Source organism: Calypte anna, chromosome 3 (assembly GCF_003957555.1).
Source record: "Calypte anna isolate BGI_N300 chromosome 3, bCalAnn1_v1.p, whole genome shotgun sequence".
NCBI lineage: Eukaryota > Metazoa > Chordata > Aves > Apodiformes > Trochilidae > Calypte > Calypte anna.
In genome coordinates, this window is record NC_044246.1 from 37,780,986 (window position 1) to 37,795,715 (window position 14,730).

The 14,730-nt window shown below is 53.4% G+C and overlaps 2 protein-coding genes across 4 annotated transcripts in view; both read left to right on the plus strand.

Annotated features, from left to right (window-relative positions):
• Positions 1-84: 84 nt before the first annotated feature.
• LOC103538619 (heme-binding protein 1-like) lies at positions 85-4,781 on the plus strand. The gene is made up of 5 exons (XM_030448314.1): positions 85-273; positions 529-614; positions 3,229-3,370; positions 3,513-3,696; positions 3,841-4,781. The coding sequence occupies exons 1-5, from the start codon at positions 108-110 to the stop codon at positions 4,013-4,015; spliced, it is 753 nt and encodes a 250-aa protein (XP_030304174.1). The 5' UTR covers positions 85-107; the 3' UTR covers positions 4,016-4,781.
• A 2,257-nt stretch (positions 4,782-7,038) lies between these two features.
• Positions 7,039-14,730, plus strand: part of PTK7 (protein tyrosine kinase 7 (inactive)) — a 38,639-nt gene continuing 30,947 nt past the window's right edge. For all 3 annotated transcript variants that reach the window (XM_030448604.1, XM_030448605.1, XM_030448606.1), the window contains exon 1: positions 7,039-7,135. In XM_030448604.1, the coding sequence (XP_030304464.1) occupies positions 7,105-7,135 (31 nt within the window). In that variant the 5' untranslated portion in view covers positions 7,039-7,104. The remainder of the gene's footprint in view (positions 7,136-14,730) is intronic.

A 14,730-nucleotide genomic window follows, 5' to 3' on the forward strand; every position in this document is an offset into this window, starting at 1 on the left:
GCAAGGGCGGCACGCGAGGGGATAGCCTCATGACGACAGCGAGTACGCCATACGGGGGGGAGGGGCCTCGGACTTCTCGGTTCCGGGTGCGCGGTGGGGTGAAAACTATGGCGCGCATCAGGCTGGAGGACCTGGACGGTCTGGGCGAGGAGGAGGCAGCCGGTGGCGGGGAGGATGAGGAAGAGGAGGAGGATGATGATGAGGAGGAACGAGGCCGGTTGTTTTCCCACTGGGAGGTCGTAGCCAGCACGCACCGAGTGAGCCTGCCCCGAGGTGAGCGCTGAGCCGCGCTGCGGCTGGGTCGGGGGCCGCTGCCCGACCAGCTTGGAGGGAGGTCCCCGAACCGGACCGCGGCGCGGACAGGGAAGGGAGCGCCCGGTGCAGCCGCCAAGAGCGGGTGAACCCTTCTGGGGCCGGTAGCGCCCTGCGAACCGGCGTCGTGTACCGAGGGGGGGCCCGGTGCACCGCAGGATTCCCTCTGCTCTCCAGCCGGGGCGAGCCTCGCCTCTCCTGTGCTTTGCCTTGCAGACATGGCAGGCCCGATCGTCCAGATGACCCGGCACAGCCAGGCTCGAGAGCCCGTGCCGTACGTTACCCTCTCGCAGCATGAGGAGGTGAGCCCTGCTCCTCTCTGCACACCCAGGCCTTCATCCACTGCCTGCCCGGGGTGAGGCTGCTGCCGTGGGTGCTGCTGCCGAGCCCGGGGAGAAGGAGGAGGTTCCGCCTCGCAGAGGAGGCGGCCCCGGGTCGGCTTGCGCACGCCGGCCTTTCGGAGGTTTCTGCAGAAGGACCGCGGCCCGGATGGCGGCTCTGTGTTGGCGCAGCATTCTGGCGTTCCTGTATCTTCTCCTATGTTGAGTCAATGGCAATGCTCAACTTCCTAGCCTTTATTTCATAATCGGAATGGTCTTGCTGCTTTCTCCGGTCCCGTGGCTTCCAGCTGTCTCCTTTACCAACCTATCCTCTGCTAGGGTGCACACATCCGAGAGAGTGAATTTTCAGTTCCGAGCATGCTTCCTGCCTTGCTCAAAACATCTTTTTGCATAGCTTGAAGTCCTGCTGCGTTTGTTTTTGTGCTGGTTACACAGCTACTGGTTGAGCTGAAGATCTCAGCTGGTGCAAGAGAAGGATGCTTCTGTGAGGAACACAGGGCCTGTGGCCCTGGCTATCAGACCTGAGCATGTGTTGTTGATTGTCACAACTGCCAATCTGAACATCTCTTGTTTTTGCTGGCTGAGTTGCACACTTAATCTCTTGCACAAAAGGGTGCCTCTGAGCTTTGAGAAATTACTGTGAAGAAGTACTTGTCAGACAGGTTCCTGTGTCTCTGCAGGCTTGGTTGAGTTTGCTACCAAGAAGACATCTGTCAATTGTCCTTTTTGCATGGAGAGCTTAGCCAGTTTCTTCTGGGCTGAGGTGCAGCACTCCTGCCTATAAAACACGTCTCAGCGTGTGGGTTGTGGCTTCACCACACTCCCTCTTCCCCTGTTCTTCTGAGTTCTAGGGATGTAGTCTGGGCTCTTTATCTGTGCCAGTCCCAGGCAGGAATGGGCCCCCAGGACTTTGTGGAGCCTGAAGATCTTTTTTGTTACTGGCATCCCCTCTGTGCCTGAGAAGGATTCTTGGAGTTTAACTCTGGGTCTGGGTGAGGAGATAGGAGCCACTTCGTGGCATTAGTGCTGAGGGGATGCTGGAGATGAGGCCCTCAAGGACATGTTTCCCTGGCTTGGGCCCAATCAGTAGCAACTTGGTTGCTCCTCCTGAGCTGTTAGTACTGCGAGCCCTTATCCTGTTGGAGGCAAGTGGGTTATTATGCCACATACAGAGCCTTGCTCTGTCAGTACTCAGTCAAGTGCCCCAGCTCTCATTGCAGGGAACAAGTTGCCACTGTGTGTGTGTGGAGCATCTTTACTCTTTCTCATAGTCAAGTCTCATCTTCTAGAGTGGTGGTGGTTAATAAAAGGATGAGGCTGTCAAAGGACCAGAGACTGATTTGCTGGGTTGGTAGGTTTATTCACAGGTGGTGTAGCAGAGGAGAGCTGCAAATAGTCTAGAGATACTGGCAGTTTCCTTGCTCAGAAAATACTCATTCTCTGCTTTGATAGGTGGGACAGTAGCAGACGTGGCCCCATCTAGAAGGCAAATGCTGGCTGGCCTGCAGTCTTTTGGAATACTCTTCTTCCTGCTACACCACTGATGTACATGAGCAGCCCAGATGCCTTCTGCCTTTGGTTTGGCTGAGTAGAGGCCTGATTTGGATGGAGGCACTGGGAAGCTCCAGTCAGTGTTGAGGCTAGTCACAGCTTCCTGGCTCAGTCACTTCCAGAACAGCTGAGGAGCACAGAAGTTTGGACAGGTGCCCTGAGCTCTGTGGAGCAAGATTGTCTCACGACTGCTTTAATCTGGCTGAGAGCAGGAAGATAGGTGCTGGCTACAACTTCTTAGCCCCTCTTTATGTGGTTCTTGTGGTTATAAATATGCCTCGAGCAGATCCAGATGCAATTTTTCCACTCTCCCTTGCCCCCTCTTCTGTGTTTGGTTTTTGCAGAAGACTGGGCATCTGTGCTAGAAACAGAGATTCTGACCCATCCCACAAAGTTGTCCCCTCTGCACCAGCTGTGTTCCTGTCTAATTCTCCTCCTGTCACTTCTTGCTATGGGAGAAGGATCTGAGAGGAGTCTTGTCCCAATCTTCACAGCTCTTCTGGATGCTAGAGCTCGTCTGTCAGACTTTTTCTCCTGCTGGATAGGAGGCTTATTGCTTGGTATCCTCCATGCATAGAGTGCTCCAGGGAAAAGGCAGTGCACCTTGGAATCATAACAGCCTTACTGGATGCCTCTGGGTGCCTGGAATCAGAAAAATCCTTGTGTGTAGGCAGGACAGCGACTGGAGAGGAGCAGAAAGTCCTGTGCCCTCTGCTAAGGATGTGCTGCATTCCTTGTGCACGCCAGGAGCCTCCAAGCCTCCCTGCACCCTGTCCCCTCTCTGTGCCTTTCCTTTTGCTGATTTTTCCCACTGCTGTTAAATGTCCTTGTCCGAGGTGTGTGTGATGTCAGTTCCTCTCACCTTCTCCAGCCTCTCCTGCCAACCACTGTCTAGTAAGGGACCTCATCTTGGTAGGGTCCTCTCTCCCCACCTCTTGCCTGTCAGTGTTGGTGTTGCCACCCAAGCGCTGCAGTGCTGTCAGCGTGCTTAACTTTCACCTGACTTGTCTGTGGCCTGTTCCAGTGTGAGGAAGCAGCCTACGAGGAGCGGTGGTACCCAGCTGGGAAGTGGGCGTGTGTCACCAAGGGGGAGCCCATGTATGAGCAGAGCATCTCCATGAGCTTCATGAAGCTCATGCGCTACATCTGCGAGGAAAACTCTGTAGGTGTGTGCAGGCAGGGGCTGGAGGGGGCTGGCAGGCTGTGCAGAGGGAGGGCCCTGCCACTCTTTGTCTGTAGCAGGGAGGAGGGCTGCCCCCATGGACTCAGCCATCTCACTGTGCCCATTGTTTTCCTCCCTCCTTCCAGGTTGTTACCTGGGCATGACAGTCCCAGTTCTCAACGAAATCCACCTGACCAAGGAGGGGACCGAGCTAGAGCGTGAGGTCGTAACTGCCTATTATCTCCCGGGAGAGTTTCAGCAAAACCCCCCTGTTCCCACAGACCCTGAAATCCACATCACTGAGAGGGCACCACTCCGGGTTATAACCAGGTGACCCCAGCACCAGAGGTGTTTTCTTAGCTCAGCAGAGGAGTATGAACTGCCCACATAGCTGCTGTGGGGCAGAGGGATGGGAGCACTGGCTATGGGAAGGAGTACTGTCTCTCTTAACTTACATTGCTCCCTTTGCTGCAGGGTTTTCTATGGGACGACCACTGAGGAGACAATTCTGCGAGAGATCAGTCTCTTCTGTGAGCTCTTGGGCTCCACAGACACTGTGCTCCAGGAAACCTACATCGTGGCTACTTATGAAAATCCCAGCATCCCTCAGCGCCGCAATGAGATTTGGTTCATCTGCCGAGCAGAGTGAGTCCCTCTGTGACCGCAAACCGTCTGGCGACTGGACCTGGTGTGATGGCAGTTCTGACCCACCATTCACCTACAAAATGACAGGAGACTGCGGGGTGGGTTTGCACTCTGTCCTGCGAGGGACCAATCGAGTGAAAACCTGACTGTTCTGCACTTCACCTGCCCCTGCAGAAGCCAGCTGAGGATGGAGTTGGCGCCAAGGAGAGCCTCTGCAACAGGCTGCTGGTGGGAAGCACGTGGTGGGGCCTTGTGTAAGGCAATACCTAATTGGGCTTGTGCAATGTACTGGCCTGACCTGGACTTCTTTTAGCTCTGAACTGGGGTTGCAGAGCTGTGCCAGGCGTGCTAGTGAGGCTTGTGGTTGGCAAAGTCACAAGCTGATGGATAGAAAGCAAATGACTGTATATGAACTGTGGAGCTCTGTCTGGGCTCTGGCCTGCTTCCTATGAGAATGGCTGCCTGTCCCAAATGGAGCCACTGAAATGCTGCAATGGGGAAAGCAGGGTTCAAAGGGGGAAAGGGCTCACCAAAAGTGAGATGTATATCCTGTATGTTTCCTGCTGGGGTGGCTCTCTTTGGACTGCTGGTTGCTTCCCTGACTCACTCACCATCCCTCAGCCAGGGATGTGCAGCCAGCCTGCACATCAGCCAGGGCTGGGGTTCTGGCAGCCTTTGCCCATCAGTTGTGGGTGTGATTTTTCAGACCTGCTGCAAGCTGAGAGCAACAGGCCCTGAGAGCAGCAGCAGTAGCACCACTATGTGCTTTGTTGTGCATTGACCAGTGAGTTAAACATCCATTAATACCGTCATGCTTCCCTGGGGGAAGCTGGTGGTGCCAATGGCAAATAAACCCAGCTCAAACCACTGCAGCTGCAGATTACTGATGGTGGGGATGGGAGGTGCCCAAGTTGGTTTGGGAAGGGCCTCGTTCTCTCCCTCTTCAGGATGCACTAGGCTACAAAGCTGTGGCTAATTAGAAGGGCTCTAGTGTTTGCTCAGGTTATGACCTCATGTTCAGGTTATGAACAGACTCTGCTTTGCTGCACAGGCTGCTTAAATTGCTGCTACAAACAACTGTGGCCATACTCCCTTGCAAGTAAGAGGATTTTCTGTTGGATGGGGTATGCTCTAGTCTCATTTTTCCCCTGTGAAAAAGGTTGGCTTTTTTGTGCTGCATATGGGTACCTGGTCTTGGGGGCTGAGAATTTGAGTGTGACTGCACATCATTCTGGTTGGCTCCAGGAACTGGTGTACTTTTGCAGGGATATGCTTAACTGTCTTGGTGTGGGGGGACTTCTGGCTGCTTCTGACCCACTTTCCCAAGGAGTTTCCTCCTCCTGTAACTGGAGATGTGCTGTGTGCCTCACCTCCTGCTGTTCAAAATCTAGCCCTACAGTGCAGCTGGAGAGGGGAGAAGGAGGGAAAGGCCAGCTCCATGGTCTTGTTGCCCTAGCAGTGCAGGTAATTATGCCACTCTCTTTTCCAGTCAGATGCTGTTCACTGCCACGTCCAGGCTGGTTTGCCCTCTGGCAGTGAGGAAGCCTGGCTGCCCAGCCTGTAGCTGTGAGGAGGACAGGGCCAAGTATGTCACAGCCCTTCTCTTCAAGGGAGCAAGGTAGCTTCAGGCAGAGCCTGGGTAAGCAGTCAGAGCAGACAGTGGTTTCCTGGGTATCTTGGATTGCAGTGTTGGTCCCTGGAGCACTACAGGCAGGTAGAGCTGGGCAGGTGACAGCCTGCAGCTCTGAGGCCTGATGTGGCAAGTGCTCCTCAGATAAGAGTGATGATACCAGGACTGTCTCAGTTCATTCCTGGGGAGGGAGAAGCCATTACTCTCTTTAAATGAGGCTGGAATCTGGTGCCTTGGTGTCAGTGGGAGGGGCAAGTCAGCTGGCTCATGTGGTACAGAGACCCTGTAGCTTACTGCACATCAGCTGTTTTGCTTGCTTGCTGCGGGCTTGCAGGTGGAAGCAAAACTCGCTTTCTAGCGCTTGCTGAATAGGCAACCACTTCCTCTGAGGCTGCTTGGTCCCCGACCACAATCAGGACTGCTTTTGGTGACAGGAAGCGGTGACTTTCCTATGAGGGAAGACAGGTTTGCGGCTAATGGCAAAGCCGCGCAGCCACCCGCCCTCTTGGGGCCGCTGTGTGGTGTCCCAGGCCCTGCTAGATGGTGGCGATGGCTTCTGGTGCAGCACCCGGCTTGGCACCACCGCACGGGACAGCAGGCATGCTCTAATCCTGTGCCACAGGCTTTGCTGAGTCAAAGGTTCAGCATCCTCTGTGATGGATCCAACAGCGCTCTCGAGGGACGGAGTCTGATGGCGAGTCTTTCAGACGGTGCCAAAAAGCAGCTTGCATTTCGGAGGCTCCACAAACTGTCTGGAAAGCTGACCTTCGGAGCTGCAGCTGCCGGAGCTGGTGGCACAGGGCTGCAGCAAGGCTTCGCAGGAGGTGTTCGCTCGGCCAGGGAGGCTTTCAGCTTGCGCGGTGCAGGTTGGCCAGGACAGCTTGCGCTGCCGCGCCCCGACTTTGGGTGCTGTGGAGGAGCAGGCAATGTCTTGCGCAGTTGCTGGAACTGCGTGTCTAGCCCTCTGCCCATCGCGGGGTGCTGAGCTTCTGGTTCCCGGGTCCCCCTGTGCTTTCACAGGCCTTTCAAGAACGGTACAGTATTAGGGGAGCTTCAACCATGAACAAGCAGCCCATCTGCGAGGAGCCCCGTGGCGGGGAGGGACCTCAGTTGCTGCCTCGCTGCTCCGGACACCCGACGCTGGGGCTTGCTGCGGACAGAAGTAGGGGGGTCCCAGCCGGCCAGGCCAAGGTATCGTCCCGTGTGTCGAGGAGGGTCGGCGGCCGCCTCGGCTCCTCAGCGACCGTTCGACGGACGGTGCGAACCAGCCCCCGGGGCAGCGTCGGGGGGAAAGATGGGCTGTGACCCCGGCACTGCCTACGGGGGCCCCGCTCCCCCCAACCCACCGCCCGGGCCCCGCCCGGTTTCCGGTGTCCGCCCCGCCCCCGGAAGCCCCTCCCGGCGGCGGCAGGCGGGGCGGCGGCATGGTCATGGGCCGGGGCCAGCACTGACCGGCGTGGAGGATGGCGGCGGTGCGAGCGCTGCTGATGCTGGGTGAGTTCGGCTGTGCCAGGCGCCTCGGCCTGCCCCACCCCACCCCGCCCTGGGGATGCGGGTCCCGGTGCGCGCCCGCGGCTTCGGCTCCCCTCTGCCCCCCGGGGCCCGCCGGTAAGGTGGAGGCAGAGCGGGGTCCGCGGCCGCCGCCCCTGCGGGGTGGGGGCGGTTTGGCGGCCTCCCGGGACGAGCTAGTCGGTGATTCGGACCGCCCAGTTTCCCGTGAGTTTGGCGGTGGTGGAGTCCGGAGGTCCGGGACGGGTCCGCTCGGCCCGCGGGGCTCCGGCTCAGAGCAGGGACTGCACGGGGCCCCGTTGCTTCGACCCCCGGAGGGCGGCCGTGCCCCCGCCCCACCGAGCCTCGCCGCGCTGCGGGAGCCGCCGGAGCGCCTCGCTCCGTCTCCCCTTCCTGGCGTGCGCCGGCTCGCCCTCGCTCGCCCGCTGGTAAGAGGGAGCGCCGTGCTTAAATGAACTGGGGATGCAAATGCGGCAGACACTCGCCGTCTGGGAAATGGCGAACAGGCACTCCCGGGAGAAGGCTCTCGGAGCCCCCCTCTCCGTGGGTTTGCGCCCACCCCTTCTCCGCCGCCCCAAACCTCGCAGCCTCTCCGCGTCCTGTGGTGAGGGCGGGCACCGGGGAAAGCTTCTTGTGTGCAGCAGCCAGTGGTTTTATCCGTGAAATCTGAGCAGATCAAAACTCGGAGAAAAAAAAAAACACCAAAAAAACCTCCAGCAGGCACGCAGTGAACTCCCGACCGGAGAAAACTGCCCTCCCAACTGCTGAGGGGATCTTCTTCTCCCTTGCTGAGCACGTCTGGATGAGCCATCCCCCTTCGTGCCATCCATTTTCTCTGTTGTGCAGGGATGGGGCCAGCCAGCCTCCTTACCTGTTCTCAGCTCTGCCATCCTCAGCATCGGTAGCACAGAATCTTGTAGGCGGCTGCTTGATTTTCCTGGCTGCTGCTTCTTTTCACGGTGTTCATCTCCAGCTGCAAGGCTCAAACCCACCTCCCCTCCCTCTGCTCTCTGTTGTTTCTCCCTCCTGGCCTCCTAGTGCTGTTTTCCTTGCCTGAGGAGCCCCAGTTTTTGGCTGTGGTGCAGGAGTCACAGGGCCAAGAGTTGGGTTCCAGCCTGGCTTTGAAGGATCCCATGTCTTCCTCATGCCACGCTCCCATTTCTCATCCCTTTCAGTTGGGAACCCTGCAGACAGGGTCCTGCATCATGCCAGCACCCGCTTGTAGTCCCTCACGTGTCACTGTGCACAGTTGTACAGTTTTCTTTGCAGTTTCTGCTGTGAAATCAAGAGTTTATCTTAGTCCTAACACTTGGGGATGGATGGGACAATACTGCCACTGAGGGAAAGGTATTTATAGCACTGCTATTGCTTGTTGCCTATCTCCAGCCGTGGCTGAGCCCTGCTGCCTGGCTGCAAGTCATGTCCAGTTTACAGCTGATAAGCACAAAAGCAACCCTTATTTAGCTGATTAGTGCTGCTAGTTGCCAATTGCCTTGGCAGCCTAATAGGAAGGCAGTTTCTGGAGGGAGAATTCATGCTTTGATTTGGCTGTGGTTTGGAACCACCAGGTGCTGTGGACTTGCCGCAGCATTTGCCTGCCTGCCTGCCAGTGTGCTGCCACTGGCAGCAGGGATGTGCAGGCCTGCCCATGAGGAGTGTCTGCAACCTTCCCTGCCAGCATGCATCCCTCTCCAGTTGCTGAAGATTTTTACTGCTTCAAGCGAGTACTCTCCTCGTTTCTCCTGCTCAGCACAGGACATGTCCTACAGCGCTGGGAGCAACATGCTGCTGTCTGTCGTAGGCACCAGCAGCCTGGCTGAAATGTACAGTTTGATGTTTGGGTTTTACAAACTAGTGATAAGTTTTGTGGGTTGCAAGGCAGTGTCTTCCTTTGCCTTGTGGATGCTGTTTGGAGAGAGGGGTTGGGAAAGACTTGTGAACTGAGGGCTCCATGCCTCACATGGGTCCTTTCTGTGATCCTCCTTTGCCACGTATGTGTTCCAGAAGTGCTCGGTGCCTGGACTGCTGGTCCCTATTTCTCCATTTCCGTTGTTCAGTGAAGCTGTGATCTTCCTGACAATGACACTACAGCTGGCTGCTGCTGGAACATGTGGTTGAAATGCTAGCAGAGGAAATATTTGCTGAGTCAACTGTTCTTTAAAGCTAAAAAAACCCCTAATGGTCTATTTTATTCTGGAAGTGCCTCCTTGTCCAGTGTTGAGCTGTATGTTCCTGTATGGCAATGCCATTCTTGTACTTACTAGAAAGCTTGTTCCTAAAGAAGAAAACCTCAGAAAACAGGAATGATCAGAAAGGATATGGGAATTTCTCTTGGGCTCTTATTGGGTCCAGAATAAATTTCCAATAGTACAGCTTGAGTGACTTTCACTCTTTGAGCCGAAGCTGACATCTGTTTTCCAGTGGTCCCAAGTCCTCTGCAGCTAGACCAAATACTGTGATAGGTGATCTGAGTGAGCATCCCTTAAGCAGGCAAAAAGTTGTGCAGCTCATGAAATTTCTGGGCTGTTTTGGGGCAAAGCAGTAACAAGCCAATACTATTAATTTCTTATGAGGCATGCAGTCCTACTTAGGACTTGTCTGTGCTCAGGCTGTAACCCTGTTGTGGCAGGAGCTTCAAAGGCATGGCAGTTCCAGGGTCATGGCTGCAGGCACTTCTTAGTCTGCACGGTGGGTCCTGGACCATTCAGAACATGCACCAACCAGAGGGTTATGTTGTTCTGCATCCTTTAAAGATGGTGATCTATTAGTTGATCTGGAACAAGACCATCTTCTTAGGGCAGATAGGCAGATGTTTAAACTGCAGCAAGCATCTGTATTTAGTTGCATGCTGGGTAATGAGTGCTTTTGCTGATTGAAGCATGTTTCTTCCCAGTCTGCTAAAGCCTTCTTGCTTAAGAGAGGTGGGTGGCTGGCACAGCACACCTGTGTGTTGCTCAGATGGATAGGTCTCACCTTGTTTGACCAAAGGCTGGTCCGTGTTGCATCCAAGCAGACAGGCATATGTGTTCTGGGAGGGAGGGCAGGCTGTACTTTCTCCAAAGGCCATAAAGCCCAAAGGGAACAAGGTAGAAAAGGACTGGGAAGACAAGAGCCTGGCAACAACATGGGGCCAGGCAGTCTGTAAGCGATAAGGCACTTAAAAAAGATCTGAAGACCTGGTTACAGGTATTTACTGGGGGAACTTTACACTAATATTTTTCTTCCCTTTGTTGCAATTAATCTGCTATTTGAGCTACAAAGATCAAAGCTGCCTTCCAGCAGGCACACGTGGACTTAAGTAAATAGCTGGACTTACACCTCTCTCCAGTGAATAAACACTCTTTCCTCTCTGAACATTTTCAAGCGTAGCTCTCAGACCTGGAATGTAAAATATTTCACATTAGCAGTGGGTGTTTCCACTGCTTTCGATATTTGCGAACTTGGAACAAATGCTTATTTAGCAGCAGACAGGCTTGGGTACAAACGTGCTCTTTGTGAAGGCAGTTTGCTGCTGTGGTGTTTGCAGGAAAACTCCCCTGGGACTGGAGGACATGCGATTGTTTGTCCAGACCCCAAGGAAATGGGTCTCATTCTCCTGACATGAGTGGCGATCTCATGGGCTGGGAGAGGCAGCTCTTTGCAGGCGTGTAGGGCAGCGAGGCTGATAAGATGCTTGACAGATGCACAGGAGCGTTCTCCTTTGTGAGGATTTAAGTGGTGGGGGCTGTTAATGTTGGGTTTGGGGAGCTGTGAGCTAGCACAGTGGATTTTTCTGTGTGAAAGAGGCAGCTCTATCAGTTCACCTCCCCAAGGCCTCAGGTGAACATGTTTGGTGTGGCAATACCTCCTGGAGAAGGCTGGATGTAGCTGAGGTGGAAGAAGGGCAGGTGTAGTATCTTTAACCTTTATAAGAAATCAGCTGTGTCTTGGGGGAGAGGGGGAGTTGAAGAGATGATTTGACAATTGATTCTAAGTCATCAGCGGGCATTTAAGCATAGCCGAGGTGGTGGGTGCTGTGTGGCCTGTTTCCATGTCCTGTTGCTTGCCTGGAGGATGTTGTGAGGTGTCATCCAAGAGGAGCTTGTAGATGCCTTTGATCTGTTAGAAAAGCAGACAATACATTACACAGTGGGGTTAAAGGGCTGCACTCTAAATGTAGCATACCTTCTGCGCTGGCTTGCCTGGAAGAAGCAATCCCACTGCTCACGAGTGTCTGAATTGGAAGAATAGTTGCCTGAGATTTCTTCTAAATGTTCTTTTCTGCTGAAGGAGAGTTGGGTGCAGGGTTGTTGCAGTGAAGCTCATGTGGGCTCCTGAGACTGGAAGCACATTTGTTGCATTAAACAGTTACAGCTCTCCAGATCCAGGCTGTGGGCGTGCATGCTGCCTCTATTCAGGTTGCATAGAGTCTTGTCCAAAGGTTTGCCTGGTGTTTCCTCTTGTTTCTGTATGCTTTGGCACATTGCAGCACGGTGAGGATGAACCCATGCCATCCTGTCAAGGCAGGGACTCCATTTCGAGGCATTCCTTTGTTCTGGGGAAATACTTGGCAGCAAGTGCTGTTCTCCTGTGTTTACTTGTGTCTCCTTTTAATCTGTTCAGCCCCTGCCGAGTAGCTGTGGAAGATCTTCAAGCCAAACACAAGTGGTCTTTGTTTCAAAGCATCAATTTGTGTTGGCAGCCAGGTCTGCAGCGCATGTGCTTTTCATTGACTGCTGCTTCAGCTCCGTTCCTCACTCTTGCCAGCTTTTTTTTTTTTTTTTTAATTTAATGCAAAAATGTTTTTCCTGAGCTTTAAAGGCTGAGCCATACAGTACTTCTAGTCTTAATTTAAACCTTGCCTTTTTCGGGGAAGCAATCTAAGGCTGTGCACAGGACAAACTTCTTTCCTCTCCTCTGAGAGGTAACTAATACCGTGCTGTCTGATCAGCAAAGAGAGGCAGTGGGGACTTCAGAGTGGTTTGCAAGCTTTTGAAAACCTGGTCTATGTGCCTGGGAAGAGGAGTTTTGGTGTGCTGGCCCAGCTTGGCTGTTCCAGAGCCTGCTTGTTTTAGAGCACTTTGGAAAGGTTAATGGATAAGGTGCTTTTGTTGATACTCTTTGCAGACTGCTAACTGCCTGGGGCTGCTCTTTTGATTTGGTCAGCTTTCAAAAAATCCATCCTCTGTTCTCCAGTTTTGACCCTCTTGAAGGGCCCTTTTGACCCTCCTTCTTCAAGGACTTCTCTTGAAAACGCATTTTAAGCCTTAAAAATATTAGGTGACATACTTAAGATGTTCCTGTTGATAGTGAGCAGATGGATGCTTGGGCTGTCCAGGTGCCCCAGGGATCAGAAGTGAAAACTATCCAGATCCAACCCCAGAACTCAGACTGGGACTTGTCAGGGTGGAACCTTGCAATGGTGAGTTCTTGTGAACTCCCTGTCCCCCTGCACAGTCTGTGAACACAAACTGTGTGTCTGGAGATGAGGCATAGCTGTTTTTAATGGATAATTCCTTGTGTGAGATGGAGCTTGGCAGTGGGAAACCAATGGCCTGTTTTGTCCTGGTCAAATTAAGCTGTGATTTGAATACATCAGGTGGGAAGCTTGGCATCTGTAGACTGGGGTTTGCACTGGGATCCTGAATATATTTGAGTTGAATCCACAGCTGTAAGATGGTCTGGACCTCTGTGAGGCTGTGGGATATGTTGGATTGTTGTTGTTAGGGATGATGAACAAGGAAGACTGAAATGAGCAGACTCCCATTTGAAAAGTGGGGTGACACTGGATTTCAGGAATGTGAACGCTCCTGCTCTGGAAAGCAAAATGTTTCAGGCTGGAAGAAAGCAATGACACACACAGGGTTGCTGCCTGTACTGAGAGCTTGTGCACGCAGGGGCCAGGGTTTGAGTGAGTGATTATTAGTAGTCTGCTTGTATTTTAGCTCCTGGTCGACATACGTTCAGTTCCTAGATGACTTCTGTCCTGGAGAACAGGAATGTCTGTGAGCACTTTGCACTCAGACTTCAGTGCTAATGTCAGATACTTGTTTTCTGGCTAGCTCTGAGGTGACAGGCTTTATAACTTTTCTTCTCCTGCGATGCTGTTGTGAGATTAAGTTTGTTTACATCTGGGTACAGCTTGGGCCACTCTGGAAAGCAGCCAAGACAGCACTCTCCTGTTGATATGGGCATGCTGTCAAGTTGGCTCTGTCTTCTGTCACCCCAAGCCAGAGGGCTTTGTCACCAGAGCCACGGCACAGGAAGGCCAAGCCCCATTCTGTCTGCAGCATGGAGGCTTATGTGCCTCTGGGCAGCTCTGTGCAGGGCTGTCCTTGCTGTCGAGCATGATGCTGACACAAGATAGCCATAGAATTGCTTAAGACCAACTATAAACACTCCTCCTCATTAAGGTTGCTCCTTAGCTTCTTTAGGAGCACAAAGCAAGCCTTTGATTCCAAACTGTGCAGTGACTCTCCAAATGGTTAAAGGCAGGACAAGCTATGGCTTGCAAGTGCCTTTGTTGCTTTCCATGCAGTGTGCTTTGGTGTGTGTGTCCTGGCTCTGCTGGGGAAGGGGCTGAAGCCACTGGCACTGCCTGTGTCAGTGGGAAGCTTTTGTGAGAGGACAGGCTGTGGCTTTTGTCTTTCCCAGCAAAGACAAGATGCAGCAAGATAAATCCAGGTGGTCTTGTAAGGTACCACACAGGCCAGTGCATCCAGCTCTCCCGAGCCATCCATCGGAGCATAGATGGGTTTGTGCTGCTGAGTTGTTCAGTTGCCTCTGCAGCTGCCCTGGAGAAGGGCCAACACTGAAAGTCTCCTCCAGCAGTTGAAGAATTGTGAAAGCAGACTTTGAACCAAAGAAATCAGGTCTTCCTGTGAGCTGCTTGGTGTTCTTCATTCCTATCCCTCAGTACTGCCTGCTGTGAACATCTGGGAAGCATCTGAGAGCACCTGCCAGGTGCTATGAGAGTGCCCAGTTTCCTGGGCTAAGCCTCCTTCTGTAGCAGTGAGATGGTTGGATGTCAGCCAGTTGTTTTGAGATCACCCTTTCCTCCATCCAGGTTTGAACAGAGGTTTTTCCACCATATTCCAAACAAAAGCCAAGCTGTAAAGGTGACATGGGTGATTTTTCTCTGCTGAGTTAGCTCCTGGTGGCTCTCACTGCATGTTGTGTGTGCTTGCAGCCTTCAGGTGTGTAAGTGGAAAAGCTTCTTGCTGGGGTGTCACGTGGTTCAGCAGTACTGACCCTTTTGCCCAGGACCTGTTCTTGTGGCCTTGCTGGGATATGGCCTTGCTTCCCACTGTCTGGAGATACTCTTCTGTGTAGCTCCTGTGCAGATAAAGATGTGCCATGGGTTTGCTGAAGCAGTCCATTTTACCTGGATTCCCAAGTGGCCATAGAGACCCAGGTACCTGTAGAGATCTCCACACAACTTCTCACAACCCAGGACCTGGTTGTTGGGCGTCTCTTGCCACTGTTTGTGTGCTTTCTTGGCATTTGGTTGTTGAGGATGCCCTTGTGCTCTTCCCACTGTTGGATTGGTGGTGGTCTGATAAAAAAATACCTGTTCTCCAGATACATTGGGAATCAGCTGT